At 56.9% G+C, this 15982-nt stretch overlaps 1 protein-coding gene across 4 annotated transcripts in view; it reads left to right on the top strand.

The window, feature by feature from the left end:
• The first annotated feature begins 3407 nt into the window (after positions 1-3407).
• Positions 3408-15982, top strand: part of GAS2L1 (growth arrest specific 2 like 1) — a 35823-nt gene continuing 23248 nt past the window's right edge. The window contains exons 1-3 of one of the 4 annotated variants that reach the window (XM_073312849.2): positions 3408-3848; positions 4437-4562; positions 4919-5593. In XM_073312849.2, the coding sequence (XP_073168950.1) occupies positions 4943-5593 (651 nt within the window). In that variant the 5' untranslated portion in view covers positions 3408-3848; positions 4437-4562; positions 4919-4942. The remainder of the gene's footprint in view (positions 3849-4436; positions 4563-4918; positions 5594-15982) is intronic. The other 3 variants (XM_073312850.2, XM_073312851.2, XM_073312848.2) reach the window with 3 other exon arrangements.

The following is a 15982-nucleotide window of genomic DNA, read 5'->3' as shown; positions in this document are numbered from 1 at the left end:
CACACTCCAGCCATCTCAGCAAGCTGGTTCTCATCCCCCCATCGGTCCTCACCTCTCACCGGGTGGTGCAACCCGTCCACAGTCCTGGCTGGCATCCCTTTCACACCCCTGATGCCTCACACCACCTCACGACAGACGCCTCCCTTGTCAGCTGGGGTGCTCATCTGGACAGCCACGCAGCTCAAGGCCTCTGGTCACCCAGGGAAGTGTGGATGCATTTCAACATCCTGGAGCTGCAGGCCGTCTGCCTTGCTTGCCAAACTTTTCTGCCCTTTCTCCACTCTCACCACATCCATCTGCTATCCGACAACATGACGGTGGTCATCATAAACAAACAAGGCAGAGCTTGATCCCTCTCTCTTTGTGCACAGACCATCCTCCTCTGGAACTGGTGCCTCTCACACAACGCACACTACAGACTGTTCACCTTCTGGGCACCAGCAGCTCCCTGGCGGATATGCTCTGCCGCTCTTTCCATGCCAACACAAGTGGGAACTTCACAGCCCCACTCTCTGTCCCTCTTCCGTCTCTGGGACACACAGCGTTGGGACCTCTTTGCCACCCCAGAGAATCACTAGCTTTCCCTCTTTTGTTCCGGGGAGGCCTCAGCCAGGGCTCCTGGGGTGATGCCTTCCTCCTATCCTGGACCACCAGCCTCTGCTAGGCCACATCCATTCCCCTGCTTCCCCTAGTCTTGCGCAAGGTGCAGCATGACCACACAACTCTTCTCCTCATTGCCCCTGCCTGGCCTCGCCAGTACGGGTACCCGGATCTCCTGCTTCTCTCCACTCGCCCTCCGATCCATCTCCCAGACCTCCCACATCTCTTTACACATGCGAAGAGCCAGCTGCAACACCCCAATCCATCTCAAAACCTGGGGTTTGGATGGGGCTCATGCATAGACAATGTATGCTCCTCTCCTGTCCGCAACATCCTTACCCAGAGCCGGTACCCATCTACTCAGGCATGTTACTGAGCCAAATGGCGCCATTCTACCATCTGGGTACAGCGCCACCAACACCCCCTGCACTCTGCCCCCATTCCCATCATCCTCGATTATCTGCGCTCTCTCTCTCTGCCGATCAGGCCTTGCCCACTCCTCTGCATCCACATGGTGCCTTCTTAGTGCCTTCCTTCGCCCTGTGGATGGGTTTTCCGTCTTCACCCACCCTGCTACCTCCCGCTTCCTTTGTGGCCTTTTCAACACCTTCCCCATGGTCTGGAACTCCTTAATCTCATCCTTGCCGCTCTTTGAACCACCACCCTCTGCTCTCTCACTCATCTTTCCATGAAGGTGATCTTTCTGGTGGCTGTCACCTCTGGACGATGCCTTAGTGAACTGGTGCCCATGATGGCGGATCCGCCTTTCACTATCTTCCATGAGGACAAGATCTCCCTACGCCTCCATCCCAAATTTCTCCCCAAAGTGGCCTGACCATTCCACCTTAACCAGAGTGGAATTTATGTATGCATCCGATGAAGTGAGCTGTAGCTCACGAAAGCTTATGCTCAAATAAATTGGTTAGTCTCTAAGGTGCCACAAGTCCTCCTTTTCTTTTTGCGAATACAGACTAACACAGCTGTTACTCTGAAACTTAACCAGAGTGTGCACCTCCCAACCTTCCACCCTAAACCTTTTACCCTAAGGCCTATTACCTTCAGCGTGCCCACCCCTTCTGTGTATCTCTTCAACTCTTCATCACCATTGCTGAATGCTGCCAGGGTCACGCACTCTCTTCACAGTGACTCTCTCAATGGATCAGCTGGTGTATTGACAACTGCTGTGCGCTTTCCTGTGTCTCCTGCCTCTGGGGGTCACAGTCCGCTCTATGCTGGCCTTCCTCGTGGCTGTCCCGTGGCATGACATTTGTAGGGCAGCCACCTGGACCTCCATCCACACCTTTTCTGCCCATTACGCCATCACCCCTGCCACTGATATGGATGCAGCAGTCGGTCACACACTATCCTACAGAGCCCTCCCGCCCACTTCCTCACTGACCACTGCTCGCTACTCTCCCATGTTTGGAACCCACCGAGGGACCAGCACTTGAAGAAGAAGAGAAAGTTAGTTACTGTAACTGGAGGTTCTTCGAGATGTGCGGTCCCTGCCTGGATTCCAATCCTGCCCTCCATCTCTCTGCTGTGTGTTCCCTTGCTTCCAGGTAAGAGGGAGCGGCACTGACATGTGTAGCCTCTTAAAGCTTTGGACATGCCATGCGGTCGACACCCAATGCACATGTGGATCAACGGACACGACTGTGATCAGCTCCGGCGCAAGGCATGTATGCGCACCCGCGTTTGGAATCCAGATAGGGCACACACATCTCAAAGAACCTCCAGTTACAGGAAGTCACCTTCCCTTCAAGAACGCAGCTTTTCTCCTCTTTACAAAAGCTCCCAACTGAGTCTTGTTTTCAAACATCGGCTCTTACTTGCAAACTGCTGTAGAGTTCTTTGTGCAGTTGCCAGTCGATTAAATATTTAAACTTGACAATGAGATCATGACTCAGTGGCTGACAAATAATGGTGAACGGCTGTGTCACAGGCAGGAAGAATTAGATCATTTAATATCTTAAAGACACAGCCTCTTCATGTCCAGAACCAACCTTTGCAACCTCAGGGTGGGAGACCTGTTCCTAAGAGCCCAGCTGAGGTGAAACCTCATGGCAGGCTCCTAGCTCAAAACTGATGCCTAGCTTGGCCATCCTTAACAAACCCGAGATGCCTTCTTGACACTGAGATTCCAGGGAGAAGTGTTTTGCTTGTTTTTCTTTTTTAAATTGGAAGAGAAACTAGATCTTGCAAATGCCAGTTCTGCAACTGCGCAAAGCAGCTGGGTTCAGGTCCTTGGTGCAAGCCAGGGATCACTGTTAGAATATATTGTGCTAATAGTTATGTCTCTAATAACACTCAGCACTTCAGTGGCACCTTTCAGCGGTAGACCCTAGAGCGTGTTACAAAGCCACCTATCATTTTGCCCAGGGTTAGGGTTAGGGAAACTGAGGCACAAGGCCACCTAGCGACTCCACAGCAGATCTGAAAATAGACCCCAAGTCTCCTGCCTCCCAGTCTGCTGCATCTATGGCTTTTCCTCTGCAGGTCTCAAGGGGCCGTAGCAAAGTCCCCAGGTCGTGGCACGGTGCCGATCCCCCAGACTAGCCGTAGGCACAGAGGGTCCATTGGCGCGGAGCAGTTGGCAGGATCGGGGCCGCCACTAGCCCGGTTCTGCAGGCAGGGCGTTGCGCCCTCGCCACTGAGAGCCACAGAAGGGATTTAACCCGGCTTCCGGCCATTGCCCAGCACGGGTCGCTGCCCCGCGCCCATCCCGGGACTGGCTGAAAATCCCCCGATTTCCTCCCCGGCACAAAGCGGCGCCCGGCCAGTCGCGCCCGGGAGGAACGCGCCGCTGCCGCTTTAACAGCGGGCGCAGCCCCGCCTGGGCCGGCTCCGGAGCCAAGTGGGCGGCCCGCCGCCTTTGTGCCCCGGCCTCTGGCGGCTGGAGCCGGCGGCGAGCTGAGGGCGGCGGGGAGTTTCCACAGCGAGCGGGCGCCGCCGAACTGCCCGCCCGGGGACGGACGCGAACCGGCCCCGGGAAACTCCGGGCGCCCCCGGAGCCGGGCTGCTCCCGGGCGAGGCTCAGCCCTGGCAGATTGAACCTCGTCGAGGCGTTGGCGGCGGAGGCTCCGGCGAGGACGAGGGTGAGTCTCCCTCCGGCGAGCCCCGGCTCCCCAGGGCTGCGCGGCTCTGCCCCGCCGCCCCCCGGCCGAGCTCCCTCTGCCCCGGCTGCTCGGACGATCGCTAGCGGCCGGCGCCGGCGGGGGAGAGGGGCAGGGAGGATGGTGACTCAGGTAAGCAGCGCCCACCTCTCTCCCCTTCCCTGGGCCCTGCCCTGCGCCGGGGAGCTGGGCAGCTGCAGCGGCTGCCTCTCGGTCTGGCTGGGGAAGGAGCTCGGCAGCCCGCTCCGAGCTCCATGCTTCGCAAAGGGCTCCGCTGCAGCTGCCGGGTGTATCTTGCATGGCCCTTCCCTAAGGCCCGTCCTCGTGCTTGGCCAGGATGCAGCACCCCTCCTTCCCCCTCTCGGAAAAGCGCCTCGAGCCCCCTAGGCCCAAGCGCTCCGAGCTCTGAATATGGGCCGCAGCTCGGCTGGCGGCTGGCGAAGGCCGGCTGTGAGTCACCCTTGCACAAGGGCTGCAGCCCAGAGCGGCTTGTTAGGCACCTGAAAGGAGCCGGTGAATACGGTCCTGAAACCCAACTGGCTCCTGCCACTTCCTCACTCAGGGCAGGCCAGGCCTGGCCACAGGGGTGTCTCCCCTCTATTCAATGGCTGGTGACCAGCTCACCGGCTCCTTGTTCCCTTAGTTAAAAAATAACTGATGACCAAGGGCTGGAAATATTCCCAGAGTCTGCTGACCTGCATGGTCTCCCCGACCCAACAGGAGGAATGAGGGCAGAGCAGAGGGAAGGGGCCATGAGACGAAAGCTTCAGAGTGTCACCTGAGCTAAAGATACTGGGTGATGGGCCCTGTTTGCAGAGGTGCTGAGGACTTGCAATTTCAGATGAAGTAAGTGGGATTCAGGGTTGCTGAATACTCCTGGAAATCAGGTCCCAAGACCTCAAAGCACTTCATGCATGTGGGGTGTGCCTCACAGCCCCCAATTTACAGATTTGGGAAACTGAGGCACAGAGGGGAAGGGAAGGAACTTGCCCAAAGTGACACCAGCCCTGCCCATGGGACCATGCTACTTCCACGCAATAGCTGGCATCTGGATCCCGATGATGCAATCTGTTCCCGTTGTTGGACTTGTCTGCTACATAGGAGGAGCTGGGCATAGCTTCCAGCTCACTGGAGAGGTGAGGAAGGAGTGGTAATTTCTCTGCTTTTCTCTGTCTCTAATGTGTGTCATCTTCTCGCTGAAGTGACGCCCAGGGACGGGATGCAAGATGGCTGAGCTGAGCAACATCCAGTCTGCAGCTTCCAAGAGCATCCGGCCTTTCCGGTCCAGTGAGGAGTATCTCTATGCCATGAAGGAGGACCTAGCTGAGTGGCTCAACATCCTCTATGGCTGGGATGTCCAGGTGGAGAATTTCATGGAGACCCTGGAGACCGGGTGTGATCTCTGCCAACATGCCAACAACGTCAACCGCATTGCTCTGGAGTACCAGCAGCAGCACCCAGAAGCTGCCGCCCACATGAGGGTGCCCCAGAATGAGGTTGTCTACCAGGCCAAGAATGTGGTGCCTGGCTCCTTCATCGCCAGGGACAACATCTCCAATTTCATCCAGTGGTGCCGGCAGGACCTGGGCATCCAGGACGTGCTGATGTTCGAAACCAATGACCTGGTGCTGAAGAAGAATGAGAAGAACTTCGTCCTGTGCCTTCTGGAGGTCGCCAGGAGGGGCTCCAAGTTTGGGATGCTGGCCCCCATGCTGATCCAGATGGAGCAGGAGATTGAGGAGGAAATGAGGGATCAGATAGCCTATGGGGGGCTGGAAACCCAGGAGGATAACCGAGACCTGGGCCCTGAGTCACCTGTCTACCCTAGCAGGCCGCAGAGAATCTCCTTGTGTGACCTCAAGAACCTGGATGAGCTGGTGAGAGACTGTTCCATTTTGTTGGTATTGTGTGCCCCCAGGTAACTTACAAGCAACATGAGACCCTCTCCTCCCACCATTACCCAATGTGGCTCTCCTAGTGATCTAAGCCACTTCAGCGTTGTATGTGGGGGAGGTAACTGGAAGGCATTGGTTCTCTACACCCACCAGTGGTTACATTTCCTCCCACCCCAATTTATTTCTACTCTCCTTGCTTAGAGCATCTGTAGGCCTGGTTCATTCTCCCATCTGGTCCCCAGTCCCACCCACAAAGATGTGCTGGGTGGGAAGGGGACTATCACGTGGTGTATTAAGTAGTCTCTTGGCCTATTCAAGGCCATGATCAAGTGTCTTGATGGTTTTGGTCTTTTGGCCTCGAGATGAAAACCATGTCTGTGTCTCTTGGACCTTGAAGTGAAAAAATTATCTAAGTTATAACTGAGGGGGATCATGGCAGGCAGACCTCGGATAGCACGGGGGAAGAGTTCGAACAGAGATCTCTTCAAATATGGAGACGGGAGTGCTGTGTAGCTTGGAGGCTTTGGTGATGGGGGAGCGTGGGGCCTTCCACCTCCAATGGGCAGATGGAATTGGCCCCAGGTTATTGGTGAGAAGTTGCCCCTCTGATGGCACTGTGGTGACCCATGGGAATGGGGAGGACAGGAGTTGTCTGCATCCTAGCAAACCCCCGTTGTGGCTGGGCAGAGAGGATGGGGTAGTCCGTGGCACTGACTGAGCCTTCCCGTCCCAGGGATGGGTGTGCCAGGCCAAGCGTGAGCCGTGCTTGCAGCCGAGTGGGGCATCGGGGAAGTGCGCCACCACCCGGTCTGCGGGGGTGGGTGTCGGACTGAGCTGGCGTGTGGGGATGCACCAAACCGGTGATTCTCTGGCCACACCAATGGTTCTGGCAGGCTTTAAACTTCCACTGTCTTTAAAAATTAAGTTGTTAACCCCTTATGTCTGGGAAGCAGTCATTCTGCATGGGCTCCAAAGCAGTGCTGGCTGAGAAACCGCTCTGCAGTGAATTTCTCCCATCCATCTCCCTGTGGCATTAACTCTGAAACCTGATGGCAAAGTGTCAGCATCCTTAAAGGGGCAGTGCCACCTTAAAAATGCATTGAAAGCAAACTCCTGTCTCTGTGACTAATGATGTCTTAGATGAGTGAAAGCTATTTGTGGTCTCAGAGCAGCAGCCGGGTTAGTCGGTATTCGCAAAAAGAACAGGAGGACGTGTGGCACCTTAGAGACTAACCAATTTATTTGAGCATGAGCTTTCCGGAGTTGCAGCTCACTTCCTCAGATGCATTCTGAGCTGTAGCTCACGAAAGCTCATGCTCAAATAAATTGGTTAGTCTCTAAGGTGCCACAAGTCCTCCTTTTCTATTTGTGGTCTGTTTGCTTTCTTCCCCTCTCTCAGACGCTGGCTGGACATCAGTGCAGGTGGCTCTTTGGCTTGCCAGTTCGTCTTGCAGCTGGGTTTGGGTGCCTGGGGCAGCAGGGCTGGCTTGTGGAACAAAGGCAGCATTTTCCACTGGAGCGTGTGTTGAGTTGGGCAGCATTTCTGTTGGTCTCTGGGCTTTTATAAAAGCTTTTTTCAGGATTGCCATTTTGGGCCACATTTTAAGTTGACTGCAGCGTCTCTAACTATTTCACTGCTGAGTCAAATGTAGCAAAGAGGGCCAACCATGCTGGAGTATGGGCTCCTATAGGGAGCCACTATTTCCTCTTCTTGCCACCTCTCCGCCCCTGGGGCGGGTAAGTCTCATTCTAGTCAGTGACAAGGGCTGCAGGCTCTAAAGCTGTTAACATGCCACCCCGGGGTATGCTCAGTTGAAAGGGCAAAGTGGTCCAATAGCAAAGCCAAATACCTCCCGGAAAGTTGTCCGTGTGGGTGAGGGACGTGATTCCCCTTAGAGGAAAATCTAACTTGTGTAATCACCCGTCTGGTTCCCTTGGTACCTTTTCTATCTGTGAGGATTTTGATCTTGCTGCTTGCTTTATTTATTAGTTCTCAAAAGGGACTCCTGGCACCCACTGATGGGAACATCCTGACATCCCAGCAAGCTCTGGCAAAGCCAGGCTGTGGGTCAGAGCTGTGCGGCCAGTGCCCATCTCTAATGGAGGCCTAGGGCCGCCCTGGGAGATGAATCCAACGACAAGGGTCTCTCTCTGCTCAGCTGCAGCTTCATCACAAATTTTCCCATCTAGAGAAAACAGCTCTTCTCCCAGTCTGGACTTTGTTCGAAGCCTAGTGTCGGGCCAGGGTGGAAAGCAGGGGCTGGTGGGGTTCTGCTGAAGCCAGGGGCCGAGGGAATATGACAAACGGAGATCTCTAAGTATCTCCCAGCCCCGGGAGCTGCAGGTCCTGAATTCTGCTTTCAGAGCTGGCCCTGTGGTTGCCGAAGCAGTCTCTCTCTCCCAAAGTACACAGGCTGAAATTAAGCCCTTGGATAAATCACTGGCTTTATTTTTAGACCTGGAGTTTGCTTTATAGCTTCTCAAGGGGAAACATGCAGAAATGCCGGTTCTTCCCAAGGTGCGCCACGCCCATTTCACAAAGCAAACCAGGGAGTGGCTGTGCAGGGGTTGTAGGCAGAGAGAGCAGCCTGCAGACTTCTGGGGCCTGCTCGTGGGAGAGGCGCTACTAAGTGAGGAAGCTGCTGGTGCAGGGGAGTCAGCCTGGGGAAACCCTGGTTTCTCTCCCCCTTGCAGTGGGTCTGTGTGTCACACCTGGGGGGCTGAGCCTGATTCTCAGTGAATTGCTCCTCAGGGCTGACCCCTACCTGAGGGCTGGAAGTTGGGCTGGTGCTGAGCCTTGATTGCCCTGGGGAAGTCCCTGTGTAGGAGGAATCCTAGGGGGGCCGGTTCCACCTGGTTTAAGGCCTTCTGTGCTGCTCTGTAGTGTGAGGGGCCCTCTGTCCTGACAGCACTGTTCCGATGTGGGCCTGGGCATTCCAGGCTGGCCCACATTAACCCATGTGCACTTGGTGTGTTGGCCCGGGGCCCGCACCCCAGGGGAGAGAGCCCAGAACTGAGCGGCACTGCGACCCGTACGCCAGCTCATAACGCCACTGACTCAGAGTGGCCTAGCCCCTCGTCTGTTGTGGATCAAACCCGAGCAGCACTGGGCCATGTGAGTGCAGGGAGCGATGGGGGTACACACAGTTGCTGGGCGGCTGCATGGGGACCAGCCACTCTAGCCTGGGACAGCAGCTAAGCACTGAGATGGGGGCGGGCGCTTTGCTGGTGAAGGTCCAGGCAGGTCCTGGGGGTTGGGGCTGAGTTGTTGGTGGGCTGTGGGGTGAGTGGACCCTTTGGGGGCATGAGTTAGGGAGGATCAGGGGGCTGGGGAATGTTGAAGGGTGGTGGGGATGGTGGGAGCAGTGGGGTGAGTAATGGGAGATGTTGGGGACTGCGGTGAGTGGGGTGTATGTCAGGGCTGCAGGGATATGTGGGAGTTAGGGGAGGGTTGTAGGGGGATACATGTGGAGTGGGAGGGGCATTTGGGGGCCTGTGTGTGGGGTGGGGAGGGGGGCATTCTGGGGTCTGTGGGCAGGGATATATGTGGTGAGTGCTTTGCTGTCTAGTTTATGAAAGGTGAGGGGCCCCCCAATTTCCGTATTATTCGGCCCCAAAATTCCTTAATCTGGGGCTCCCAAGGCATCTATCCCATAGTGCTTAGCAGTGCTGCTGGGAACAGGGGGCTTTGGGGCTGTTTCTAACCAGAGCGCACTGCATTGTGGGATGGGGCGGGAGGGCCAGCTGATGAGGGTAGCTATGGCAGTTGCAGTTTCCCGGGACTGCTGGCAGTTCTGGGACAGTCGAATCCCAGCCCAAGGTTTCGTCCGCAGCAGTGCAGCCACCTGGCCCGACTGGTGCTTGGAAGGAGCTGGGGCATGGACAGGAAGAGCGGCGAGGTCGGGGCAGGCAGTGGGGTTTTGTGATGCTCTCACCTGGCATGGCCCGGGATGGCGAGTCTCACTCACTGGGGAGTGAATGCTTGCGGCACAACCAGAGCTTGTTAATGCTGCTCTCCAAGTGCCACCCCTGCGCCCTGCTCCGCTAGCCCACTCCTGGGCCTGCGCGGGGCTCGGCCTCGGCACTTGACATCTGCAGAGACAGCAATCAACCCTCCCGACTCAGTGGGGAAACTGAGGCACGGGGCAAGGCCTGAGCATGGTGAAAGGTTGAGTTGGTGTTAGAGCCAGGAGTGGAACACTGATGTCCTCAGCCATCTGGCGGCTCCTGGGCTGGGGGCTAAGAGGAGCTGTCCTTGAATCCAAGCAGTCTCCACTCGAGAATCTAACAGCTGCCAAATGCCACTGCTCCCACGCGAGGCTGGGTACTTCCTGATTCTGGTCAGAAGCAGAAATGCAACAGGGAAGCAGTTTGCCAGGGTTTTCCCAGCCAGGCTGCAAGCAGGAGGGCGTGGTGGGTGCAAGCCTGCTCTCTTGTGAGCTTTCCGCCCTGGATTCTCTGCTGAGAGATTTGCAGAAGCAAGTGAGGGCAGGGGTGGGACCTTAGAGCTCCATCCCTGGGGTTGCGCCATGCACTCCCCTAGAGATGAAGCAGGGATGGAACTGTTCATCTGACCCTAGAGGGGTCAGCCCTTGCTGCTGGGCCTGTACCCAGGGTGTTGGGCATGGAGTCCTGTCCTTATAGTAGCAACTCTGCTGGGCCCCCTTGACTTATCCTACATGACAGCCCCTGCTCGGCAGAGCTTGCAGTCAAAGCCCAGACACAGTGGGTGGATGAGACACCCGTCCTCGCGGCAGGGCCAGCAGCAGCTGTGATAGGATGTGCATACCTCCTAGCCCGTTAGTTGTAGTGATCACCGCTCTCTGCCTGCCCAGCCATAACCCGGGAACCTCCAGCTCCTCTCTTTGTTGGCAGTGACTTTGCTTAGTGTATTCTTGGGCGCTGATAAGGCTTCGGTGGGATGCGGTGCATTCTGGGTGCTAGGGGCTTAAATGGATGCCAGCTGCTGCAGGGCATGTTTGCCGGGTGTGGGGTGTATCTATGGTTCTTCTCTGGCCCCCATCACCACTGTATCAAGCACTTCACAATCTATAATGGATTTATCCCTACACCCCCCTGTAGGACAGGGCTGTTCTCTCCAGAGTACAGAGGGGAAACGTAGGCCCAGAGAGAGAGATGCCCTCCAAGTCACACAGGGAATCTGTGCCAGGTCAGGGAATTGAGCCCTGGTCTCCCAAATCTCAGGATAGCAGCCTAACCACTGGACCATCCTTCCTCTGAGGCCTGGGCTGGGCCATGTAATACTGGGTTTAAGGAAACCATGTCCCAGCTGCTGTTTCCTCCCTCAGCTCTGCTCTCTGCTGGTGTAATGAAGCTGCCTGGAGTTAGGAGAGACACACTGATCCTGTCCGGCCTGTTGCCTGGGAGTGGGGAATCACTGCAGAATTGGGCCTTGCAGCATAGGCCGGCGGGGTTCCTTCCAGTGAGGGTGGGTGCTGGTCATGTGGCTAGTATGAAAGGACGGAGGGATACAGAGCAACATGCTTTCAACCTGAGGACTGGGAGAAAATCTGTCTGGCTGCAGATCGAGCTGCTGGGTCCTGCCTCCTGTTCCCAGCCGAAAGCACCATGGATCCTGTTGATTCCCCACCCGATTTCATTCGCTGCAGGGTTGGGGAGCAGCCAGCCAAGCGACCGGAGTTGCTCCTTGTCAAGTGTTTTATAGTTGTAATGGTGGGTTGTGCGTTTGTGCTGATGTCCCTCTAGCAACTTCCGGCCTTGCGGGGGGATGGCTGGCAGGGCTAATCGCAGCTGGGCTGCGGCAGAGGCTGGTGGCTAGCGGTGTTGGGGGTGTAATGGCATTGTGCGTGCTGCGGCCTCGTGCTGGCCGCCCACAGACGCTGTTGCCACTGGTGTGTGTGTGCCGCTTTTGCCAGGCGTGCAGCGAGTGCAGGAGGGCTGCGCCTCTCTGCCGTGGGGAGCAGAAGTGCAGTGTTTAGGGAACGGGACACTGGCTTCCCATTGCCCAGGCTAGATCTGCTGCCTCTTGGAATCCACCTGGGGGCTGGGTAACGGGACCATGAGGCTCTGCCCCGATGACGAGACAGTCATCAGCCTCCTGGCTCTATGGTGATGCGACGGCCACCCACAGGTGGTGGCAGGCTTTTCTTCTGGCCCTGCAAGCGACCCTGTGGAGCTCAATGCTGGCTGGCAGTCTTCCTCCCCTACTCCCCATGAAGGGCCATCCTGCAGCAGGCAGTAGGCATAGGAACCTGCTGCCAAGGGGGAGCGCCTGGCGTTGCTAAGTGGGGGTGCCCTGAGGCCTGGTGGGAAAGAAGCTTTCTCTAGCAGGAGAGGGCGCTGTGTCTAGTCTGGGCACCATATTTGCAGCTTCCCTGCCAATAGGCATGGAGAGGAACCTCGTGAGGCAGATGAGGCGATCTTGGCCTTCAGGAGCAGGAAAGGGCAGCAAACTCTGGTCGTCTAGTGAGGGCCTCAATTTATTTACTCCACGCCTGGCGGTAGGGCTCTGCTTTCCCATCTATTTCGGTGTTCGCTTCAAGACTTCCCCACTTCTTGTCTCCGCACCAATTTAAGATGTTTTCCTTCTCTAAAGGGCAGGGTGAGATTATAGCCTTTCTACCAGCCAGTGGCTGCTGGCTCAGGACCCGGCAGCTGTGTGCGGTAGGAGCTTGCAGCTGCTCCAACAGCAAGTTCGTACGAGAGTCTTGGTGATGGGGCAACTGGAGATCCAGGAGCATGGTCGGCACAGCCGTGCTAGGCCTGCATGGGGTTCTGAGGCCCTACACAGACTGTCCCGCTGTGCCCACCAGCCAGCCACAGTGGGCCACTGGCGATGCAAGGTCCCTGGGCTGGAGTGTGCTGTTTGGGTCATGCCCATGGGGCCCCGTGTTCCACTGCTCCAAGGGGGCTTCCACTGAGCTAAGGAGGCATCTGGGCTGCTCTTGGCCTGGCTTCTGGAGGACTGACGCACAAGATCCGTTCCGGACTTGGTGGGGTTGGGTCAGCTCCAAGGAGGGCACGGCTAGCGGGGGTACAGGAAAATGGTGAGGGGGCAGCAGCAACACAGGGTATTGCCCCAGGGACACCCAGCAGCCTTGGCTGTCCCCAGGCCCCATGATCGTGGAGTGCACTGCAGCTGGGGAAGTCCAGCTCTGCGCTGCTGCCCCACAAGAGAGATGGGGCAGTTTCCCAAGTGTCAGTGCAAGAGAGCAGACTGGCAGTGCACAGAGAGGGGCGAGGGCACTGAGGTGGCCATGGTGAGAGATCGCTGAGGCCTCTGCTCTCTCCCTTGAGCCCTTTGCGGTGGGCGCTAGGCCGTGAGCACTCCGGAGGCTGGACTGAGCCCCAGCAGCTCGAGCAGGCATCCCAGCTCTGCTTATGAAGGGGATGGCTGTGCTGGGGAGCTCCCCTCGGGCTGGGAGCCCAGAGCCTGGCAGCTGCATTCCAGCACTGGCTTTGGGTCTGATACAGCCTGGAGGGAGGTGAGGGGCAGGGGGCTAGGGAGGGAGAAGTAGAGGAGGGGCTCGGAATGAGGGAAAGGGACGTTGGAGGAGACGGGAGACCCAGGGCTGGCAGCGTGATTGGAGCAGCGGTGCCCCCAGCAGACAGCACGAGCTGAGAGTCTGCTCGTGTGTCCATTTCCATTTGCTGTTGGTGAGCCCTGAAGCCCCGAGGAGGAGGGTGTGTGTGTGTCCGGATTACTGAGACATCATTTAATCAGAGCCTTGGTGAGCAGGAGGGGGAACCTGACCTCCCCTGACTCCCTAATCTCAAAGACCTTTTTAATGTAAACCCTTTCCCTGCCCCCATTCCGCGTTAAGTCTCCAGCTTGCTGGGGTGGGGGGTGACCTTGGAGCACACTGGGGACTTCTGCTGCGGTGGCCACTCATTGGCTGACTTCTTTCACAGGGGCGGGGGGCGGGAGGTCTAAAGGGGTGTTTGCTGTGCGATGATGTGACTGCACCCCCAGCCCAGGGTAGGGGTCTGGGAGGGAGTGATCCACCCCCAGGCTAGCAGGAGCGATCAGAGTACGGCTGGCTGCAGGGTTGTGCCTACGGTGACCGAATGGGGTTTCAATGCATCCCTGCCCGTCTGTGTTCCCAGAGGAGATGTGACCACGCTGTTGTGCTGAGATTTAAAGAAGCCTCCTCCAAGCAGAGCCGGCTAAATACATTTTTCTCTGCTTTGTAATGACCAGCCGTGTGACATGCCCGGGGCTTTTATGGGCATCATGAGAAGTGGGGCGGAGCGTGGAGCAGAGAGCAAGCTTCCTGCAGGAGGCTGCTTCCAGTCCCAGATCTGTGTGTACAGACCTCGCGACAGCCACTGACCCTGTGCGTCTGCTCATGCTCGCTCCTGTTCCAGTCCTGAGAGTCTCAGCAAGCAGCAGCTGGAGACGGTGGCGTTCTCTGGTGGTTACCACAGGCAGTGGGAGTCAGAACTCACTGCACGGACAGGTTGCAGCCCCACAGTGCCTCAGTTTCCCCTGTCAGTAAAATGGGGATAGTACCTACATTGCAGTGGGGGTTACAGAGCCCACGCGATGAAAGGGGAGTATTACTGTGGAAAGGGGCAGTGTGACTGATGGGGCAGAATGCTGCCCCTGGCAGGCTGACCCCGCGTCCTTGTTACTATGGACAGAAAAGCCCCGGGCGCCAGCAGCACCTGGCATCGCTGTTCTGCTCCAGGAAAACCCGATGTCTGACAAGAATGCTCTCTTGCTGCCCAGCCTGCACTGGAGTAGGTGGAGTGCCTCAGGTTCGCAGGAAAGGGTTTGCTTAGTCTCCTGTCCCAGACCCGCTTGGTAATCCAGCGCAATGCTACTGGACTGGAGAGCTGTAGGCTTGCGAGGGATCGGTTGGGGGCTCCAGAGGGGAGTTGGAGAGCATGTGCTGGGCCCCGGGAAATGACACATGATGGAGTGGCAGCCAGTGTCTGCTTGGTGAAACTGTAAATGCAGCATAGGCCATAGGGAGCTCTGCCCTGCAGGGCCACTGGCCACGCACTGTGCCAGGCTCTCTTCAGTGGCCTTCATCGCTCTGACCAGGCAGGGACTCCAGCTCAGGCAAAGCTACAAGGGGAACCAGCTCCGCCACCCGGCCTCAGCTGACTTGCTGGTGATGGTGGGGGGGACTAGAGGACTGAATGGAGAGGTTTGGGGTTGGAGGGACAGAGACAGGTAGAGGGAAAGGAAGAAAGGAAGGGTTGGGGGACTGCAGTGAGGTGCTGTCCGAGTCTGGAGAAGCCTGGATCTGAGTTCGGTGGGTCGGACCCATCTGTCAAATCTTGCCGTGAGAGGCGCACTCCTGGGCGTGTCGGTGGTCCCCGAGTATTGTCCATGCGGTGGGCCAGAGCACCTCAGTGCTGGGCTATAATTGATCTGTATGTGCTTGATTGTCAAACCCTGTGGGCTCAAAGGTGAGCGCCTCACTCTCTCTCTGGGCACCTCACCGAAGTGGCGGGGCTGTGAAAGGTGCTGAGCATTCAGCAGCTCCCACTGGCTTTGGTGGGACGCAGCGGGGATCCGGTTTTGTGAAAATCAGGCTGCATTTGGTTAGGTGCCTGGCTGGAGCTGGGAGAGACGCACTGATCCTGTCCAGCCTGTTGTCTGGGGGGAGGAATCGCTGCAGAATTGGGCCTTGCTGCATAGGCGGGCGGGGTCCTTCCAGCGAGGGTGGGTGCTGCTCATGTGGTTAGTACGGAAGGATGGAGGGTTTAATGTAGAGCAACTTGGTTCCCTGAGGACTGGGAGAAAATCCGCCTGGCTCCAGCTCAAGCTGCCTGTGAGCTGTGTGGTAGCACTCACTGAGTGTCCTGGGTCTGACATCTTCACCTGAGTGTCTGTCTGAAGTGCGGGCGGGGGAGAGTTGGTCCAGACCTTTTGTGGGGCACGTTCTCCAGATGAGCTAAAGCTGCTGCGGTTTGCTCAGCCCCTGTGCGCGCCCACTTTTCAGACCTACATTAGATGTTACGTTCTTCACCGCCTCCAGGTGAGGAATTTGATTCTGATTCGTGCCTCAAGCTCTGGTAATCTGTTACCAAACTCTGCCTACTAAATGCACTGCTCCCAGATCGTCACTTCCATTTACAGCTGGCGATCACGTTCCTCTGTGCTTCCTATTTTCATCTGTCAGCTAGTGTTGCTGTGTGCTGTTAAAAGGCTGCCATGACCTACCCCAGAGGTGGCTGCATTATGGGGATGGGTAAATTCTTCGCTGCATGGTAAAGTGTTTTTTGAGCTGAAAGGCTTTGATTTATAGAGGTGTCCTAGAAAGCCCACCAGGTTGTGGGCAGAGCGAGGCAGGCTGCTACGTAATCTGTGCCATAAACTTTGCTCGCTCTCTCTCTCCATTGAGATTCAGACATGTTTCAAACTGCCTTCCCAAA

The sequence above is a fragment of the Lepidochelys kempii genome, chromosome 15 (genome assembly GCF_965140285.1).
Source record: "Lepidochelys kempii isolate rLepKem1 chromosome 15, rLepKem1.hap1, whole genome shotgun sequence".
NCBI classification, from domain to species: Eukaryota; Metazoa; Chordata; order Testudines; family Cheloniidae; genus Lepidochelys; species Lepidochelys kempii.
Note: the sequence above shows the minus strand (reverse complement) of the source record. Positions and strands in the feature narration are given on the sequence as shown.